At 40.2% G+C, this 22,048-nt stretch overlaps 1 protein-coding gene across 4 annotated transcripts in view; it reads right to left on the bottom strand.

The window, feature by feature from the left end:
• acot7 (acyl-CoA thioesterase 7) overlaps positions 1 to 22,048 on the bottom strand; it is a 273,093-nt gene that overhangs the window by 15,079 nt on the left and 235,966 nt on the right. For all 4 annotated transcript variants that reach the window (XM_043676080.1, XM_043676081.1, XM_043676083.1 and 1 more), the window contains one exon: positions 15,979 to 16,163. In XM_043676080.1, the coding sequence (XP_043532015.1) occupies positions 15,979 to 16,163 (185 nt within the window). The remainder of the gene's footprint in view (positions 1 to 15,978; positions 16,164 to 22,048) is intronic.

The raw sequence follows: 22,048 nt of genomic DNA on the forward strand, positions 1-22,048 counted from the left end.
GTGCACTATCCGGAAGGATTGAATGAATAATGATTAGAAGAGACACATGTTTCCTCTCACCCTGACATTGAGTCATGGGGGCTCAATTACTCCTTTAGTTCAGATCAACTAACTCTGAGTAGTTTGCTGACTAAAGAGAGACTTGAGGTATGCCTGAATTGCACAATGCAACACTTTAATTTACCAGGCCATCAATGATGTTACAATGAACTTTGCTGTTATTAACTAATAACAGCTTAATCAATTATTGTACAGCTAATTGACTGTAGTAGATGACGTTTTATAATGAACATAACTCCACATTTTTGTAAATCAAGGGGACCAATTATCTGATCTCAGTTATTTTAAATTTTCAATTAACTTTATGCTTCATACAATTAAATTGCTGAAGGCGAGTGATCAGGACTATTACCTGACACAGTAATAGATACCATGACACTGGCAGACCAGGCAGCTGAGTTCAGTTTTATCAAGCTGCATTGAAATTCTGATAAATAATCTATGTATGTTCAGTTACTGAACATCTTCCACTGCCCATTCAAATAACTTTATTTGTGGATTGCCACACTTTGTTTTACATTCTAGCTGGTGCTGTCTGAAACAACATTGATATCCGATATATCAGGATTTTATCAGCCCAACAAGATACAAGGGTAAATTATTATTTCAATTTCATGGCAGATGTTATGATTTAGAACAAAGACTATGTCACATTGACATTTCTGGTTGGAATTTCTCGAAGGATGACAAAGAAAGAGCAGGGGACAGGGACTAATTGGGCAATTTTTTGAATGAAGTGGTACAAGCACAATGGAATGAATGGCCTCCTTCTGAATTATATAATTGTATGAACTTCAGGTTTCTGTTTTAAAATGGATATAGGTTCCTTGATGAATCAGCTGGTGCGTTCTAATATGCTTTCAAGTTGATCAAGTTATGACAATCCCAGCACGTTGAGGGTCTAAAACTGAGGGCAATAGTTAGGCAAGATTTCTGCTTCAAATCACATCCACTCTGTTAGGATATATATGGACAATGGGTGAGGAAATGGTTGAGCTCAGCTGGGATGCCTCTAGGGTCCATGACCCTGTATGTACCAGAGAACTTGGTTAGCCCAGTTGGCTGGACAGCTAGTCCCTGATGCTGACTGACACCAACTGCACACATTGAATTCCTGTACCATTAAGGTCCCACCATCTCAATCTTTCCCCTTGCCTGGGATCTGATGACCCTCAGGTTAAACCACACCCAGTTCTTGCTCAATAATTATAAAATGGGACTATGGTGACTTCAATTTTTCTGGAGAACTGTATCAATGATATGGCATCTTTAAATCAGGTGCTGGGAATAGGGAAGAATATTTGGAAACTGTCTCCCGCAGGATCATAGAAATCTTAGCATACCACTCATATCAGTGTATGAGAACTTACAAGCGTGTGTTAAAGTTCTCCTGGTGCAAACATTTATATGAAATTAATATGTTCAGGTTAACGAAAACCGAATGTTCTGATGTTTTGAGGAAGGATCACCAGACCCGAAATGCTAGATTTCTCTTCCCAGATGCTGCTAGGCCTGTTGAGCTTTTCCAGCAGTCTTCAGGTCAAGTCCTGGGAGAGGAGTGGAGTGGGTTATGGGGGGTGGAATCAGTGTGGAGAGCGATGGCATCACCTATGGAGCGAGGAGTAGGTGAACACCCATATTCCTTCTGGCTGAATTGATGGCATTTAACTTGAAAGAACTTTCTGTTGGTAATCCCTGGGACTGATAGCAAAGTTTGATCTGGTCTTGATACCTGTTCCATTTTTTGCACACTCCTTTCAGCAAAGGATCCTTCAAGTGCTGTTTGGTCATTCATTTACGTGACCAAGATTTTTGCTAGCATTCAAGGTTGTATTAGCACAAGCATAGATGGTCAGTTATATTTGTTGGGCACTGTGTGACCATATAATTGTTTAAGAAATTTTTAAACAAGTTCAAAAGAAAAACAGTGGGGTTGCACCTTGAATGAGAAAGGGAAAGGGTATTAAATTAGCTGTTGAAAAATGGCTCATTTCTCTCATTACTCTGCGATGTTCAAGTCACAAACTCAGTGCACCCCTTGATTGTATTGATTCAAATGATATTTTAAATTGCTAATGAGTTTGCATGAGAACTTGATTGTACCTTTACCTTTGCAAACCGGCAGAGTGTTCAGCACATTCTGGGTGCAGTGTGGGAACTGAGCCCTCACCCTGCACCAAAACACTTCAGAACCCACCATCAGGAAGTGCTTCAATTTATAAATGTCACTTACACTGATGCCACAAAACATCTGTTCATAGAAACAGAAAATAGAATTCAAGTACTCATTGAGAATAATTGTAATTTTCTCTTAAACATTATTCAAAATTCTGAGTATAAATGGCCATGAAAATTACAGTGAGCATAACAACATATGAATATTTAATATGTTAGCACAAAACTCTGTCACTTATGGATGACATTAAGCTGCTTAAAATAAATGTATTAACCTCTCCAAAACGGTAAAGATTTATCAAATGTGCACTGTAATCCCACACTGTAATTTCTAGGGCAAGGAGGACCTGCTGGTGACTCTTAACTGCAACCCACAATGTTTAGCCAGTAATAAAAAAATTCTTTATCAGTGAACTCCACACTGATGTGCATGCTGCACTTTTTACAACAAACAGAGAACATTGTAAGGCAGATGCAAAATTCAGCAAATGACGTCCTGAAGAAATATTGTTATCAAAATCTTTGCAATAGAAGTAAAGCAGCAGACTTGAAGACATTTTTTTCAAACTGATTTTGAAATTAAAGTATTTTATCATCTTTATTTATTGTGTCCTGTTTACAAAGATAATCGAGGACAAGGTTGTGGAATTGTTTTTAGTTTGCTACTTGTTGTTATGCTCACTATAATTTTCATGATCATTTATACTCAAAATTTTGAATACTGTTTAAGAGAAAATTACATTTATTCTTCATGAGTATTTGAATTCTATTTCCTGTTTCTTTGAATAGATTTTTTGTGACATTGAGCAGCCATCATAGCAAGCAGCCACAATATAGCCTCAGCCTTAAAACAGCACCTGTTACAGCACTGATGTGACACCTTTGTGTCTCACAGCTGCTATCTTTGTGTTGTTAGAATCTACAGTTCATGTCAACAGGAAATCTTACATTTCAAACTTGAATCTGTAGAACTGTAATGAGGCTTCCCATTGGATTGCTGCCCATCATGATAACTCTTTCTGTCGTACGCACATTGCTGGTGCTCTATCTCCGGGTCATTTGACAAAGTCCTTCTGAACAATATTTTCAATAAGCTGCTTCCATTTAGCAAGGAGCTTGCAGAGAAGCTTTCAGGCCATCCGAGAACACTGATGAACAAAATGGACTTAGCTCCATAATGGATTGAAGCAACACAGGAAACAAATATGCTTCTCTAAGCCAAGAAGTTATCAAAGAAGGTGAAAAATAAGACAATGTAGTTAAAATAGAGAATGGAGAATAGAAAGAGAAAACTGGCAATAAAGAAGTAATGGTTTTTCAAACTACTTTATTCAACTTTAATGCAATTAGTACAAGAATGCTACTATAAATCTGGGTGTTGACATATAATAGTATCAGTTCTGCAGGACAATAGCCACAACGTCAGAAGATTTTTTTAAAGTGGCCAACTCAGAGAATAGATATGGCTCCCAACAATCTCAAGGTTAAAAGCATCAGAAACGCAAGGCTTTTCATCCACTGAAGAAGGGCTTATGCCCGAAACATTGATTCCCCTGCTCCTTGGATGCTGCCTGCCTGCTGCGCTTTTCCAGCAACACATTTTTCAGTTTTCATCCACTCTCAACATATTGAATTTGAATCCTGTGATTACTGTTGAAAATGTGTAATTACTGAATATATTTTACAGTGTGCAATTCCTATGTCGTTATTAAGGTTACTGAGTACATGCCAAGAAATGTCAAATTTCTTCTAAGAAGCTGACTTAAACATAGTTGTTGAGGACACATCAATCTCAATTGGGATAGTTAAATTTGCATCACAGTGGAACAGAGAAAATTTAAAAATGAGGTACTTACAACACATGTAAAGGAACCACTCCAACTGATCAGGCAATAAAGTATATAACTGAGAGGGACTAATTCCTAATCAAAGTAGATACTAGATTTTCTTAAAAAGCAGTCATATTTTTGTTGACTCATGTCTGTATCCAAAAACCTCACTGTATCAAAATGAAAATTCATTGCATCATTTCCTACCCTGACTTATTTATTGTTATGACCTTAACATGTCCTCACCATCCTCAGTCTTCCTTCACTCCTCTACATTGCATAATGCAAATCCATGTTGTTGTCAGGTATCAAGGTTTCTTGATGCATCTCAGTTCCACTTCACTCTTTTATTAAGTCTTCTGAACCTTGGCCTTTCTGCTAAATTTCTCAATTTACAAAAATGACAGCTAGGTCTATTTAAAGAGGACATGGTCGTGCCATCCATAGCTTCGGGCCAAATTCAGCAGTGTGCTCTAATACTAAGTGCATATAATTACAAGTTGGAACGCCATCCGGGAGGCCAAGTAGCAAAAGCGGATGCATTGAGCCACCTCCCACTGGCTGATACATTACCGGTGGAAGAGCCACTGGAAGAGTCCATAATGATTTTTGATTTTCTGGACACACTTCCAGTCACAGCTGACAATATTAGACTTTGGATACAGAAAGGTCTGGTGCTGGCAAAGCTGAAACAAGTGGTGGTGATGGAGAAACCAAAGGGCCATGGACCCAGAGAGACCATGTCATTGTCGGCATACTATTATGGGGAGCAACAGTGACTGTCGCGAGCAAACGTTGCTGCCAGATACTCACTGAATTCCATCAGGGGTTTGAGATCTTGGATAAGATTTGTAGCTCAGGTTGTGGATCAGTTTGCTCATTTGCTCGCTGAACTGGTGGGCTTGTTTTCAGACATTTTCATCACCAAGCTAGGTAACATCACCAGTGAGCCTCTGATGAAGTGCTTGTGTTCTGTCCTACTTGCTATGTATGTGTCTTGGTTTGTTGTGGTGGGTGATATCATTTCCGGTTGTTTCTGAGACATTGGTAAATGGGATCGAAATCTACATGTTTATTAATGGAGTTCCGGTTTGAATACGAGGCCTCACGGAATTCTCGTGCGTTTGTTTGGCCTATCCCAGGATGGATGTATTGTCCCAGTTGAATTGGTGTCCCTTTTCCCCTGTGTGTATGGATACCAATGATAATTGGTCATGTCTTTTGGCGGCTAGTTGGTGCTCATGTATCCTGGTAGCTAGTCTCCTGCTGGCTTGCCCAACATAATGTTTGTTACAGTCCTTGAAGGGTATTTTGTATATTACATTCGTTGTTCTGGCTACGGGTACGGTGTCCTTTAAATTAATCAGTAGTTGGTTCAGTGTGGTAGTAGGTTTGTGGGCTACCATGATGCCTAGGGGCTGGAGTAGTTTAGTGGTAATCTTTTGTCATCCACCAGACTACTTCGGCCCCTAGGATTCATGGTAGCCCACAAACCCACTCGAACAACTAAAGGACCCCATATCCACAGCCAGAATAACAAACATAAGATACAAATTATCCTCCAAGAAGTGCAACAAACATTACATTGGACAAACCGGCAGGAAACTAGCCACCAGGATACATGAGCACCAACGAGCTGCCAAACCACATGACCAATTATCACTGTATTCCAAACACACAGACAAAGAGGGACTCCAGTTCGACTGGGACAATACATCCATCCTGGGACAGGCCAAACAAAGACACGCGCAGGGATTCCTAGAAGCCTGGCATTCAAGCCGGAACTCCATTAACATGGATCTCATTTACCAACCTCTCAGAAACAGAACCGGAAATGCTTTCACCCACCACCACAAACCAAGACACATCCGAAGCAAGTGAGACAGAGCACCAATGCTTCACCGGAGGCTCACTGGTGATGTTATCTAGCATGGTGACAAAATGCCTGAAAACAAACCTACCAGCTCAGCTAGCAAACCAACAACCTGATCCATTAGAGGTTTCTGAAATGAAGATGTTGGTGAGAGGTTATGTCTAATGGCCAGGATTGGACGCAGACATAGCCGTGTTGGTGGGGCAGTGCCTAGAGTGCCAACAAGGACAAAAATTACTGCCAGCAGTTACCCATATTCGTGGGAATGGCTGGGTAAACCCTGGATTCGGTTACATGTTGACAATGCAGGTCCTTTAATCAGCTCAACATTCTTAGTCATTGTGGAAGCTCACAGCTGGACGTGCATACAGCTCAATTGTCAAACATGGAGGTGATGATAGAAAAATGGCAAACGTGGACTCCCAGAACTGTGGGTCACAGATAAAAGGCCATCATTTAAGAGCAGGGAATTTGAGTATTTCCTAAAGTCAAATGGCATTCAATATACAAGGAGAGCTCCATACCATCCATCATCCAATGGGAAAAAAAGCCTACAGCTTCACTAGATTCCAAACTGTACCAGTTCCTATTTGATTATAGGACCACGACTCGCAACTACAGGGATAGCTCCAGCAGTTGCTAATGGGGAGAAGACTCCATACCAGGTTAAGTATGACCTTCCCCGAGCTTGGGGGTTCAGGAGAAGGTGAAACAGCACCAGTAACGCCAATGTTGTACCCAAGACTCCGCTAAGCGAGAGAAGCAGTTTACCTCTGGGGATGATATTGTGTGTATGAACTACAGGAATGGCACTGCATGTATAAGAGGTATGGTCAACATGAGGTCAGGACGAGTGATGTGTAAAGTTCGTGTAGATGTGACAGTCCTTAACAAGCATGTGGACCATATGAAAGCTGCAAACTCGCAAACAGGACAGAAGCAAAATGTGCCTGGTTCCTCAGAAGTTGGAAAAGCTGTCAGAACCTGTGGGTTCTCTCACTCATCAAGCATTGAAGAGACCTCAGAATGTGAGAAAGATATAATGGATGTCACCACCTTGACACCTTTGCTGCCTGAAGAAGAGAATGAATTTCTTCCAAGATGGTCTGGATACAAGAGGTAAGCTACTGTGCATAACATGCCGTCTATATCTGAAGGCAGTGTTGGAGAAGCCTGACCTGGTTTAAAATGCCCCAGCAGGAGCAGGCCTATGTCGTTGGACTAAGAGGGGGAAGAGTATAGTGATTGTAACGAGGTTAAGAGTATAAGGATAGGAATGTTATGCTGCAGCTTTATAGACCTTCAGTTAGGCCACATTGGGAATACTGCATACAGTTCTGGTCACCACACGACCAGAATGATGGGAAGGCTTTGGAGAGGATACAGAAAAGGTTTACCAGGATGTTGCCTGGTATGGGGGATTTTAACTTTGAAGAAAGGTTGGATAGACTGGGCTTCTTTTTACTGGAACATATGAGAATGAGGGGCAACCTGACAGAAGTCTATAAGATTGTGAATGGTGTGGAGAGTGGAAAGTTTGAGGCTTTTGCCCAGAGTGGAGGGGGCAATTACTAGGGGACACAGGTTCAAGGTACGGGGTGGGGAATATTTAAAAGTGATGTGCCAAGTTTTTTCACATAAGGGATGGTGAGTTCCTGGAACATGCTGCCAGAGGAGGTGGTGGAGACAAAAAAAACTGCAGATGCTCGATCTAAAGTAGACAAGCAGGAGGCTGGAAGAACACAGCAAGTCAGGTAGCATCAAGAGGTGCAGATGTCGGCGTTTTGGATGTAACCCTTCTTGTGAAGACAGGTAGAGGGTATGACCTGGTTGGTCAGTGGGAGGAATGAATCCTGTTGGTGGCAGGGAGCAGTGAAAGGGAGGAGAACGGGCTGGGAAGGAACTCGGGGGATGGGAAGGGAGGTTATTTGAAATTGGAGAACTCAATGTTGAGTCCTCCAGGCTGTAGGCTGCCCAGGTGGAAGATGAGATGTTGTTCCTCCAATTTGCACTGTTTTTTGGCAATGGAGGCAATGGAGGAGGCCAAGGATGGTCATGTCGGAAACGGAATGGTTGGGGGAATTGAAATGGGTGGTGACTGGGAGGCCTGGTCGGTGTGTTGGAGGAAGCAGACACAATAGCAGCATTCAAGAAACAACTGGACGAACAGATGAATAGGAAGTGAACAGAGGGATATGGATTCTGTAAGTGAAGACAATTTTAATATGGAAAGGCAAAATGTGTTGGCACAGGCTTGGAAGGTGTTCCTTCCTGTTCCTGTACTGTACTGATCTTTGTCAGCCAGGTGGACCTCGTAGAATGAGTTCCCTGACTGAACCGGATTAACAGCCCCAATCAGTGGGCCCAGGATAGAAACAAGAGTGTCAGACATCCGTTCACTCTGCAAGCTGGCTCTAAGGGAGTTGGATCAGTGCCAAGGACTCTCCATGTGTAAGTAAAGAGTGACTTGGCAACAGGATACTGGCCTCTATGGAGTCATTTGAGCAGGCTGCTCCCAAATTTTGATAATATCAGGATCATTAAAGTCGGGCTCACCTTCATTAAGGCATTTACATCTGAAAATTGTGCTGCAGTGCGAGGCATATGTACCTGACCCCAAATTAAAAACCAATCCTAATGTCCTCCTATCCTATGGCTATCATATAACTCTACACTCAGTGCTATTTATCATCTATGCCTGACAACAGTGAGAGAAAATTAAGCAGCCAGGCCTCCAGTTTCAGGCTGGAAAGTGTCCGTGTTGCAGCACAGTGTAATTTTGCCTGTTTCTCACACTCTGCTGGAACAAACACTGCTGTCTTTTAGAATTACAGCACTTAGGAGCACTTGGGGAATACCTCAGTGCTTCTTTCTGCCAGCTGCTAAGCCTGATTTGCAATAAATAATTCATTCTTCCTAAAATATTTAAAAATCTTCTCTTCTCAGGCTTTCATTGTGGATATTCTCTCAACTGAAAGAAATGGAAAAACTTATATTTTAACTTCAGTCTTTCCAAGACATCCACAGGGCTGTCATGTAGTAATGGCATCCATGAATATCCAGTGGCCTCCGTTTTGTCTGTGAGTGTGATTATTTATACATTTTGAGTGTATAAAAGGAATGTGCTTTCGCTTATCTCATTCACTTGGAATTATAGAAATGGTTTATTAAAAGCAATGGAAAGACTTCAATTTAGATTATTCATGAAATCTGTGGATTGAGCGAGATCATGGATGATCTTCAAGAAAGAAATGATTTATTAAATGTAACATATAAAAGATGGAATTAGATTACAAATTATGGCTAATAGAATATAAACTGTCGATAAATGATCGATGCAAATTGAGCCTACATTTGAAAAGTGCAATTAGTTGTAGATGTCTGTCAGTTTGTTTTAATTGAGAAAATATTATCTCTAGAAAATTGTGGATTCAAGCACACCCTGAATCATAACCTGCTATGGCACATCACTGCAGTGAAGGAATGCTGCATTGTCAGAGGCGTGTCTTCTACATGACATATTGAATCAAAGCTCTATCTGTCCATTCTGGTGGATACAAAAATATCTGTCAAGGTAAATGAATTCTCCCAGTGTCTTTGTCAAGTTCCATTCAACACCACCAAAATGAATTATCTGGCCTTTAACCAAATTTGATCTTGGCATAAGTGAATAAACAAACATCTGCATCAGCCTAGAAAATGACACTTCAAAAAGTAACTGATTGGCTTTGAACTATGAAAGTTTGTCTTTTGATTTGAGGACCATTGGGAAATGTGATCGCACCTTGCAAAAGCAGAAAATATTGTCAAAACATTTGGCATGCATGAAATTGTCTCAGTGAATTGAAAACAAAAATCCAGTTACCTTGTGTCCAAAGTGGAAGAAAATGGCATTGTAATTTCTACCACTGATGATACGGTATACAATACAATTTCATATCATCAGCACACAATACATCCCAGATTAGAGTGGTGCAGGTAAAGCCCAGCAGGTCAGGCAGCATCCAAGGAGCAGGAAAATTAATGTTTTAGGCAAATGCCATGATTCCTGGCCCAAAACGTCAATTTTCCTGCTCCTCGGATGCTGCCAGACCTGCTGTGCATTTCCAGCACCACTCTAATCTTGACTCTGATCTCCAGTATCTGCAGTACCCACTTCCCCCACAATACAGCCGAGGCAATCCTTTGGCCCAAGAGGAGCAAAGGGAAATTTGTGCCTTGGAGATCAGAATTTTAAGCAAAGTCTCCAGGTACTGATCTTTTTCACACTATACAGTAATGTTTTTTTTAAAAGCTGTTCCGTGATTCACTGAAGCCCTGAAAAGACCCAAGAACACCCATCGACAAAGACGGCACCTACAATTTTTGAAATTGGCCCAAAATGGTTTGCATATTGCTCATGGTTTTAACTCTTCCCTTCCATTCTTCAATTATTTGTTGGTGGGGGTAACTACATCCCAGTTTAAATTAGCTAGGTAGTGCCCCACTATCATTACTGATGCACCCACATCAGTCATACAAACAACCCCCAAATCCTGCGTAAGTATTCTGTCTCCTGGCAGGGAGACAGACTAGCGTGATGGGTAGTGATGGTTGCTGTGAGGGGCCAACCTCCAGAAATATTAAGGTTTATATTCTTTAAAACTAGGCTATCAAGAAGATGGGATTGTTCTCAAAAAAAGTAAAGCTCTTGTGGGCTGGCTGCTGCAGTTAGAAGGAAAGGTCTCCTCAAAGTTGTTCATCTTTTCACTCCAGGTGCCGATGATATTTTGTTAACTTTTGTACTTTACCTCCAAACCAGTTCTGGGAAAAGGTTTCTGATGTTGACGAAGCAACATTTGAAAATAGATTAGCATCAAGAGTTCAGCTCAGGAGCTAATAATGGACACTTGGTAAATGATAATGATGTAAAAAAAAGCCTAATATATAACAACAAAACAACATACCCTGGGAATGAGCAGCAAAAGTCCTACTTAGCTTCTACCCTCCCCATCTCAGTCTTTCATGGTGGAGATAGATTTAAAAATAGCCTCAAAAACATCCTCAATGTCACCTGAAGTCAGTTTAAAGAAAAGTGTCTGGTTAAAGTGCTATTTATATAAGATACAGAGGCAGCAATGATACTTACATACATTGGAAAGGCCTCAGTGCTATTTATAGCCAATGAGCAAGGTTATGTTCTTATTTTAGGACATCAATAACGACTCAATTTCTCTCCAACCATCAAATATGTCTTTTTTCCCATTTCGTTCTTTTTGCTTAAGCTACAAATACCACTTGTTCCCTGAAGGCCAAGGTTACAGCTTGGAGAATAATAAGCTCAGATCAAAAGCAAAACAGACAGCACAGACAGCATTTTAAGATGAAAGAACAAATAAAATGTGACAGTGGGCTTAGATCTTGAATAAAATCAGGCTGCATCACTTGCCCTCCTCTGCTTGGAAACGGTGAGCAATACTGGTGATATATCAGACACGAGTTGCAGGAAGGAATAAGGGGATAAAGTGTGTGACGTAAGATGCGGCTACTGCGACAAATGGTATGCACCAACAAATAGACAGTATAGTGAAATGTTCCTTTGTGACTCCAGAACCATATTTTCATCTGTCAAAAAATCAGTTCCATTAACTTCACCATAATTCCTTGCTAATAGACAGTAACTTTATGGCGTCTTGTTTCATGCCACCTCCCTACATTGCTACCTGACATCAATGCCAGAATTACATCTACCTTTCAGGCTTGAATCAGTAATTGGGAACCAGTTGAAGTCAGCCTCAGAAGAAGTAGTCAATGTACAACCTATTCTTCTGATAAATATAAGCTAATGAGCTGTGGGTAAACTTTGAACTATATGTTAGCTCTATATCTGATGGAAGTATTTTGCTTTTTACAATTACTCTCTACTTTTCCTTGATTTCAAATGTATCAAAAATTACCTTTGGTTCTCAGAAAAATATGGTTCAGAATATTCTGAAATAGAGTGTAGTATTTGAAAATCAGTGCCTCTGCAGGGGTGTTGAGGTGGGGAAACACAAATATACAGGACCATGTAAAGGCGGGTAGTGGGTTTCATCCAGTCTGTAGAATATCTATACGCAACTATAGCCCTGTGAGCACTGGTGAAAAGTTTGGATGAAGAGGGCTAGATTCTCCTCCATGATCCCAGTCAAAATTAGGCCACATCATTATGAATATGGATGCAAAATTCAAGTAGTGACACCTGGCAAGGATTTTCTTCACTTGGGGCATTGCTGATTCCTGACATTCCCCATCCATCTGATGTAACTGTGGGAGTTCTGATGACACTTTTGGGGAGCCGCCATTTAAACATCTCTTGTCATATCTTATAGTGCACTGCATTAATGCTGGGACAGGGTAGAAGTTTCACCTTACTCAAGTTACCCCCAAAGATCAGAATCGCATCCAATACCTCTGTCAAACTGCTTTTTTATGCCCGAATAGTTGGTTATGAGCAGCAATGAACTGTTTGTCAGACACAAAACTGATGGACTTGCTGTTTAGCTCAGCATTATTTTAGAGATGGTCTGTTCTTGTGCAGAACATCAGTAAAATAATACCGCATATGATGCAGACAGCGCATCTTTACATTTTCAAGTCACAGCAGTGATATAAAGTCGTCACCAATCACGTCTGTAAATCTCAGATTTACAAATTTTCTGGAGTCCTACCCTACCTCTCTCACTAAAGGAAATAGCCTAAAACCTCTAAAAACAGATGATATCAATATTCAACAGGAATTGTAAATAAAATGAAAACTGAAAGAACCCTGCGGACACTAAATCAGAAACAAAAACTGAAAATGCTGGAAAGGCTCAGCAGGTCAGGCAGCATCTGTGAAGAGAAATCAGAGTTAACGTTCCTCAGAACTATAGAACATAGAAAAATAGAACATAGAAAAATACAGCGCAGTACAGGCCCTATGGCTCTCGATGTTGCGCCGATCCAAGCCCACCTAACCTACACTAGCCCACTATCCTCCATATGCCTATCCAATGCCCGTTTAAATGCCCATAAAGAGGGAGAGTCCACCACTGCTACTGGCAGGGCATTCCATGAACTCATGACTCGCTGAGTAAAAAAAATCTACCCCTAACATCTGTCCTATCCTACCTATTACCCCTTAATTTAAAGCTATGCCCCCTTGTAATAGCTGACTCACTATGTATGATTGTAAATAAATTTTTAAATATCAGGGGAGGTTTTGTGATTCAGTAGATGGAGTCCCTACCGCTGAGCCAGAAGATCCAGATCTAAGTCATACTCCAGGATTTGTTGGTCATGGAAAAAGGATTCTTGATGTGTCCAAACAGGTTACTGATCAACCGGTTAATGCTTCCAGCATGCCCATGGTAGGCAGTAACAGCAGGAAAGATTCATGGTCAGTCATTTTTGATGCAGAGTGTCTCTTGAACAATGACTACTTATCCTTTTCACTAACAAATAAAAATGCCTCATTGCCCCGTGCAAACTATGGTTTATTATGGCTACATGTACATACAACAGAATGACTATTCCCTCATTCACAAATAATTTTATGTATGTTCTGAAGTAAAATCTGTAACTCTGATATAAATTACTTACCACTTAGGTCCAAGTTGCCACTACGATGGCACACCTGATGTGGACTTAGACCCAACCATAATAAGATTGTTGCTAATTGACAGCCAAGCTAGATGACTAATGTAAAACGGAGGATCCAACGTGTTAGTAGAAGCTGGACTCCTAATGATTCACTTAAGAAGTAACATGCAACCAAGGTTTTAAGTGGGTAGCATTTTAATTGGGCAAGTTAGAATTATGTAGGATTTAAGCAGCACAGGTCATTTGACACAACTTCAAAGTGCATGCCTCAAACAAGCCTTCTTGCACCTTCCTTCACTCAACTCTATGAATATTTTCTGTCCCTGTCTCCTTCATCTTTTCCCCTGAAAATTATCTGTGCCATTCACTTGAAGCAGGGGACAGTGTCCAGTACTCTGTAGTCGTTCCTAGCTCTACAGCTGAAGCTGGTTGCTGTGTTTAAATTATTAAAAGGTCAGTTGGGAGTAACCCTACATGGAAACAGTGTGCATTCCATATCAGGTAATTAGAAGTCTATCTGTAAGGATCTTGTCTGTCATTTGTTTTGGAGACTCTTAACCATACTAATCTGATATCCAATGACCAAAATAAATCCTTAACTAATGCAGTCCTAAATTTCCGACATCCAGGATTAATTCCTCATTACCTATGATTCTAAAGTAAAAACAAAAATAATTTTTAATGCAATGTATGTCAATGATTGAAAGGGAAAGATTGGGAAAAGCAGCAGGTGTGATCCTTTGTTGAATCTCTAGAAACTGATTGAAGTTGCAATGGAAATGCTGGCTTATTTTTCCTTTTTGGATGCTTATTTGCTTGTTGTGTAATTCCATTATTTATGAGACTCGAACTTGTATTTTCAGGATTTGAGGTTTGTCTTTTTGTCTCGATCAATCATTTTGTAAGAACTATGGGAAGAGAGGTTTATTTGCATATTGACGCATCCAGACTTGTGTCGATTCTCCTAAAGCAGGTACAAGTATACTATACATTGCTGCCAGCACAGCCACACTATTGTCTTCATTTTTGCCTGTGCACTTCCCCCCCCCCACCTTATTCCAAACTTTTCATTTATATATAAGGATCCTCAATTATTATCGAAATCTACAGTATTGGGCTTGCTAATGATATTTACCAAACTTACTGTAGCTGAAAATTTAAAGTATTCCTTTCACAGGAAAATTCTGGTGATTTTTATTGTTCCTTTCTAGGACATAAACAAAATCACTTCTGCTCATCTTCCCCAGTAGGCATTGATTGATTGCACATACTATATTGTGCTCTGTCAAGAAAAGCATTTCCTAACAATTTCAGTCCAAAGCAGTTTATACAATCAGGAAAAGATAGAGGAATCAATAAAAGGCTTTGATCTCCAACAAAACAAATCATATTGTTTCTTTTTTGCCTTTCCAGCACTTTTCCGTTTGCTGTTCAAAGCTCACTAGACTTGAGCTACAGTCATACATCAGCCAGGCTGGCAATGACATTAAGAAAAAATGGTAAGAAGAACATTAGATCTATACAGATATTACTTTTCCTCAAGATACTGAGTATTTTGGAGATAATATTCTAAAGACCTTCAATATTGTATCTGAGTGCTATTGTGCTCTTATGAGTGGTCATCCATCATCTACAAGCCCAGATGAAGAACAAGGGTATGAATCAACTGCACTTTGAAGATATTCTGTTTCCTGAACAGGTTCATAATTTCACTGCAGCTGGTGCATAAAGCTAATCTTCCTCTTGGTGTCTACCTACCAGCAGCCTTCACCTGGATGGACATCAGTACATTCTGGCAGTTTTCACCTTCCCTAACTCAGATACTGTTTTAAGCTGAGTCCACACCACAGTCCTCCATGGTGTAAGATCCATCTGGTGGATTTGTTACCACCATCCTTTCTCCGGGTAGGGATCTATAGGACCTGTTTGGTCTAATCTGGACAGTCTAACAAGAGGCTATTGTCTTAAGTAAGACATACACTAGCACAAGATAGCAACTAGGTACAAGTGAGATTGATATGATAAGCATTGTTGCTGAGACCGTGAGGGAGATTTCAATATTAGGTCTTACTCCTTTGAGGTCCAAAGCTGACCCCCACCCCACCGCCCACACCTCCCCGAACAAATTCTTTTGTCATCATCATATTGGGCAGTGCTGAATGCATTCCTCAGCATGAACTCTTTCAAACTCTTACAACAGGCACAAGGACAATTATGGCACTTTTCCATTTGACTTGGATGAGCTCTGTTAACATAAAAGCCAGTTACTTATCCCAGCCATGCTGGTCCAAATTGAGCAAAACCTTCTATTTATGAAATGACCAAATACATTTTGCTGTACATAAAACACAACATTATTCCTCAACTCTTCTGCAATGTAGAAACAGAATTCCAACAGACAGATTAAAACTGGTTACACTAATGCATGTGTTCTCTCACCTTCAACATAGGAATAGGAAGTGCTTTTCCTTCTTTGTCCAAGGAAACATAAGTAAAGAATGCAGTAACAGCAGGAGCCTTTCCTTTTGGACTTTCCATGACATGGTCAACATCCACAAAAACTTCAATCTCCATAGATTTGTTACTTGTAAACGTCATTCGACCAGAAACAGTCATTACAGATCCTGTAAAGGGAATTAATTGTGGTTAGAAAAAGACATTAACTCCTGTAATCAGAGAAATGACTGGAAAGAGAATTTGTGTTCATTGAGCATTTTGCACACTCATAATATCCCAAAACAACTGAAAGCCAACAAATTCTTGCCAAAGTGCAATTCTTTTGATGGTAACATTTCACACACTGCAGACTGATGACTGAAGATTGATCAAGATATTGAAAGAGCTTGCCATTCGTCTTCAAAAACTTCTCAAATCTACTTGAACCAGTGAAGGTGGCCTCAATTTAACAATGGTATCTCTGACAATTAGCAAGCTCTTTACTCCACTGAAGAGGAGCTGAATATTATTTAAATGGAGAGAGACTGCAGAAAGCAGCAGTACAGAAACATTTTAGGGTTCTTGTGCATAAGGCACAAAAAACTTGCATACAGGTTCAGCAGTTAATACAGAAGATAAATGGAATATTAGCCTTTATTTTAAAGAGAATAGTGTACAAAAGTAGGTCTATAAAAACAGAAGTCTTGCTAAAATTAGAGAAGATACTAGTCTAACCACATCGAGAACACTATGAACAGTTTTGGATCCCTTATCTAACAAAAGATATACTGGCATTGTGGGGAGCCCAGATAAGCTTCATTATGTTGATTCTGGGAATGGAATTTGAAAGTGATTTTCTAATGAGAAGATATGCACCTGTATTTACTGGATTTAAAGGAATGAGAGGCAACACTTACTGAAACATAAAATTCTTAGGGAGAGCTTGACAGAGTCGATGATGGGAGATTGTTTTTCTTTGTGGGCGAGTCTAGGACCAGAGGGCATAATCTCAAATTAAAGGGTGACTCAGTTATGACAGAGGTGATGAGGAATTTCTTTTCTTAGAGGGTAGTGAAATTGTGGAATTCTTTATCTCAGGGAGTTTTTTTTACATTAGATTAGCTTCCCTACAGTGTGAAACAGGCCCTTTGGCACAACCAGTCCACACCAACTCTCCGAAGAGTAACCCACCCAGACCCATTTCCCTCTGACTAATGACCTAACACAATGGGCAATTTAACATGGCCAATTCACCTGACCTGCACAGGTTTGGACTATGGGAGAAAACCGGAGCATCTGGAGGAAACCCACGCAGACACAGGGAGAACGTGCAAACTCCACACAGACAGTCGCCCAAGGCTGGAATTGAACCTGGGGCCCTGGTGCTGTGAGGCAGCTGTGCTAACCACTGAGCCATCGAGAGTTGTATAAGCTTTACGTATATTCAAGGCTGAGACAGACAGATTTGTAACCAGCAAGGAATCAAGGGTAATGAAGAAAAGGTAGGAAAATGAAGTTGAGGACTACTAGATCAGCCAGGATCTCACTGAATATTGGAGTAGGCTTGATGGACCTACTTGTGTTCATATGAGTATGGTCTTATGGCATCATGCTTGTTTATCGAGCCTTCTTCACTATTCAATGAGATCATGGCTGATCTGATAATCCTCAACTTCACTTTCTAACCTTTTCTCTATTACCCTTGATCCTTTACTGGTTAAAAGTCTGTCTGTTTATGCATCGTTTATGTGCTTAAGCCCTGAACTGGGACTTGAACACAAACTTCTGGCTCAGAGGCAACAGAGTGCCGAACGAAGGTGACACAAATACTACTCTTCATGCAAAATATTCAATTTGTATCTGAATCTTAATTGTAGACCTCTTCCCTTACCTCTGGGGAAATCATGTCTCTCATGCTGTTACACATTCAATCACTTACCACTGAATGAAATTAAATACTGTGTCCAGTGTGTCATACCAGATGTAATTCCACTAAGAGATTAATCAAAACCAAAGATTATTATCTGCTACTTTAAAATAGATAAGAAATGACTCAGCATAATAGTAGATTATCAATATTCTGCATGAAAATCTAGAATTATAGAAACATAATTCATCAAGATTATGTCAGAAAGGGTGAAGTATCATGGAGTGTAAGTCCTGTTGTAGAGATCAACAGATAAAGTGAAACATTATAGCTTTAAAACATATATTTTCCTAAGTGCATTGTCCAAACTTTTCCAGTTTGTGTGCTGACCTGTTGAGTGATTCTAGGATAAACACAATAAATTGTGGCTCCTCTCTGGATGGGGTGGGGTGGAGGAGATCAACCAGGACTGACTGTTCTTGATCATTCTTTCGTGAAAAACAACTCCCCAACTCCCAGTCCCATCCCCGTAGGAAGAGAGCAAAGGAGTAGATTTGGCTGTGAAAGCCAATAAACTATTTCTCTGCACAGTATTTATCTAATTTCACCTTGAAGATATTTAAACTTCTAGCCACTACAACCTCCCTCAATAAACAGTTCCAATAATCACTTAACCTTTCAGTGAAGCAATGCATTCCACCTATATCTACCTCTTTTCAGCTTAAACTCTTGATGCCTTGTTATCTTGGTTGACAGAATTCTCAAACTACTCAAATAATTCAATAACAAACCCTAGAGAGTTGCATGCACCCACATGCTGTTGGTGAATCACAGAAATCAGTCGCTGAATTAATGAGCCATACAATAGTTGCTAGGTTTTCTGGCATTGTGCTCACTCCCAGTAACAACATTTTCAGAATTTGACAATGTCCTGAGACAACAATCAATAAAACTCTTAAAGATGCAAAGCAATCAATGAAGCAGCAGACTCATGGGAACAGGCCAAAGGAATAATTTCAGTCAAAGCTGGGTGAACTGATCAAGAATTTTAATTCAAAATTCATGCTTAGGAAGCCTCCATAGGAACAGCAATGAAAGCAGAGCTGAGAAGTGTTGTAAAGGTTATGCATTGATCATATTTTATACAAGTTTATTTTACATCCAAAACAAAGTATCTCTTACATCAGTGGATACACCATGGATCAGTGAATTACAGATTATCCATCATATTTTGCAGCAAGGATTTTACTTACTTTCAGGATTAGGACAATATTGTTTGATTTATGTATCCTGTTCATGGTCTACTATTTCAGTGCAGCCTTTAACACCTTACCACTTTGTTTTCAATGCCAGTGTTTACCCTCGCTCACCCCAGGCAGAAACCTAGCTTGATAGATGACATTTGGATTTGTTTTGGTTTTAACAAAGTAGTCTCTCACGGAAACATAAGCATATATTGCTGCATTTTGACTTTAACATGAATTTATTTTAAAAGAAATAATAGCAGAATAGAATAAACAAACTGTCCACCTATAATATAAATTCAATGATTTTTAAACACAGAGTAAGGGTATAATCTCATCACACCTAAAACATTCTTTAATAAATTAGAAAAAATATTTTTATAGTACCCAAAACACACCCCTAGTACAATTATCTAATACAATATTCATATACCTTGAATTGAACACCTCAGTTGGTTCAAGTCACTTGCAATTGTAAATTTTAAATTCGACCTCCAAGAAGAAACTATCATATACCTCAATTTAAATGTATTTGGCTTTAAGTATTCTCTTCAGGGTTTTATTCCAACTCTTCCAATCTGGGACAGACACCAATTCTTCATTTCAAGGTAAACTAGTACAGTACATATCATCCCATTCTCAGGAGCCCTGGTCTATACAACTATCCTATTCCAAGTGCTTCACAGGACTGCCCAAATAAAAGAGAAACTAAAAGTCTCCATCTCTAAGTTTAAAAAAGTTTCAGAAGACTCTAACAAATCTTGAAGACTCGTTGCTTTCCTTGCTGGGTCACAAAAGCAATCTAAAATAAACAAAAATCAATTCTTGGTGCACAAAAGTACATCCATTCAAAACTGTTTTAAAAGAAATCACCGTGGCTACAGAAATACTTACAAGTTAACTATTAAGTTCAGATACACAGAAACTCACTGGTTACTAGCTCAGAAACCAGAAGCCCAAACTTATAAAAAATATGATATTAATTATACGCAAATCCCACAGTTTGCAACATACTATATAAAGGGCAGGAAAGCACCAACATGAAACTAAGGTTTTGAGGAACAAAAGGTAACAGCAAGAAACTGATGAGACTGAGAGCAAAGAAAGAAAATGAACCACCAGAATTTGGACTTCAAGATCAGGGTCAAAAGCTATAAACACAAAGAAACATGAATGTGTTATGGATGCTGGAAATATGAAATAAAAACAAAGATCTGAAGAAATACAGCAGGTCTGGCAACATCTTATGGGTAGTTTATGGGCAGCACCGTGTCTCAGTGGTTAGCACTATTGCCTCACAGCACCAGGGACCTGAGTTCGATTCCAGCCTCAGGCAACTGTGTGTGTGTAGTTTGCACATTCTTTTCGTGTCTGTGTGGATTTCCTCCAGGTGCTCTTCACAGCCCAAAAGATGTGCAAGTTAGGTGAAGCGGCCAAGCTAAATTGCCCCTAGTTCAGAGATATATAGGTTAGGTGCAGGAGAAAAGTAAAGTAATAGGGTAGGGGTATATCTCTGGATGGGATACTCTTCGGCGGGTCGGTGTGGACTTGTTGGGCCAAACGGACTGTTTCTGCACTGTAGGGATTCTATAAATCTTTCTGTAGAGAGAAAACAGAGTTAACATTTCGAATCAGTGATCTTTCATCAGGAGTGAAAGAGACAGACAGAGAAAGAGAGCAAGGGAGACAGGGAGGATAGGCAAACAAAGGGATTGCTGATGATAAGCCGAGAAACAGATTATAACTAGGTGGTATGCTAATGGGCAGTGTAAATGCATGACTGTGTGCTGGGTGCAGTCTATACAAGACAGGGCCTAGGGGTGTGGATGAAGGGAATGAGCAAGAGAGATGGAATGAATGAGGGACAGGGTGTTCATGCTCTGAAAAGCCCAATGTTGAGTCCGAAAGGCAAAGGGCTCATGCCCAAAACGTCGATTCTCCTGCTCCTTGGATGCTGCCTGACCTGCTGCGCTTTTCCAACAACACATTTTCAGCTCTGATCTCCAGCATCTGCAGTCCTCACTTTCTCCTATAAGGTGCCCAGGTAGAAGATGAGTTATTGTTCCAACAGCCAGTATTGGGCCTTGCTGGAGCACTGCAGTAGGCCTTGGTCAGAAATGTCAGCATGGAAAAATGGTGTTTTGAAGTGAAAGTCAAGGGTGAGCTTGGGGTCATTTTTAAGGACAGAGTGTAGGTGTTCAGCAAAGTGGTCACCCAGTCTGCTTTTCATTTTCCCAATATAGAGAAGATGACAGTGTGAGTACCAGGGAGGAAGTAAGTGGGTGCACACAACATGCAACTGTTGCACCCTCTATGTTTACATGGGAAGGTGTCGTGGAGTGTGGGGAAGTGTTGGGAGGGGAGGAGAATTGGACTAGGGTGTCCTGGAGGGAATGGTCCCTGCAGAATTTTGAAAAGGAAGGGGAGACGAGACATTTTTGGTGATGGCATCCCACTGGAGGTAGTGGAAATGGTACCAATCTCAGTATCTAAAGGATCAAAAGCCACCACCTTCAACCTCCTCGTTGAGTGCTCCACAAATACAACTATTTGAACATATGTCCTTTGCAGTTTTGAGGTAAAATTGCAAAGGCTTACCATTGAGAAAGGTGAAAGAATTAATATAGTGTCTTTCATCACTTCAGTATGTCCCAAGTCACTTCACACCCAATAAAGTGCTTTTGATTTGGAGTCCACTGATGAAATGTAGGAAGGACAACCAGCAATTTTCCAAAATCTCTCATACAGCAAGGAGATAATGATTACTTAATCTGTTTTAGTCATGTTGTTAAATGATAAACATTGGTCACTAGGGAGAATTCTTCAGCTCTTTTTTTGCCATAGAGCCATGATATGTTCTGGGCCATTTAAGTGGGTGCAAAGGGCATTGGCATAACATCTCATCTGAAATATGGCACTTCTGATAATGCTTCACTCCACTGGTACTATATTGGGATATCGG

This window comes from Chiloscyllium plagiosum, chromosome 34 (genome assembly GCF_004010195.1).
Source record: "Chiloscyllium plagiosum isolate BGI_BamShark_2017 chromosome 34, ASM401019v2, whole genome shotgun sequence".
In the NCBI taxonomy this organism is placed as follows: Eukaryota; Metazoa; Chordata; class Chondrichthyes; order Orectolobiformes; family Hemiscylliidae; genus Chiloscyllium; species Chiloscyllium plagiosum.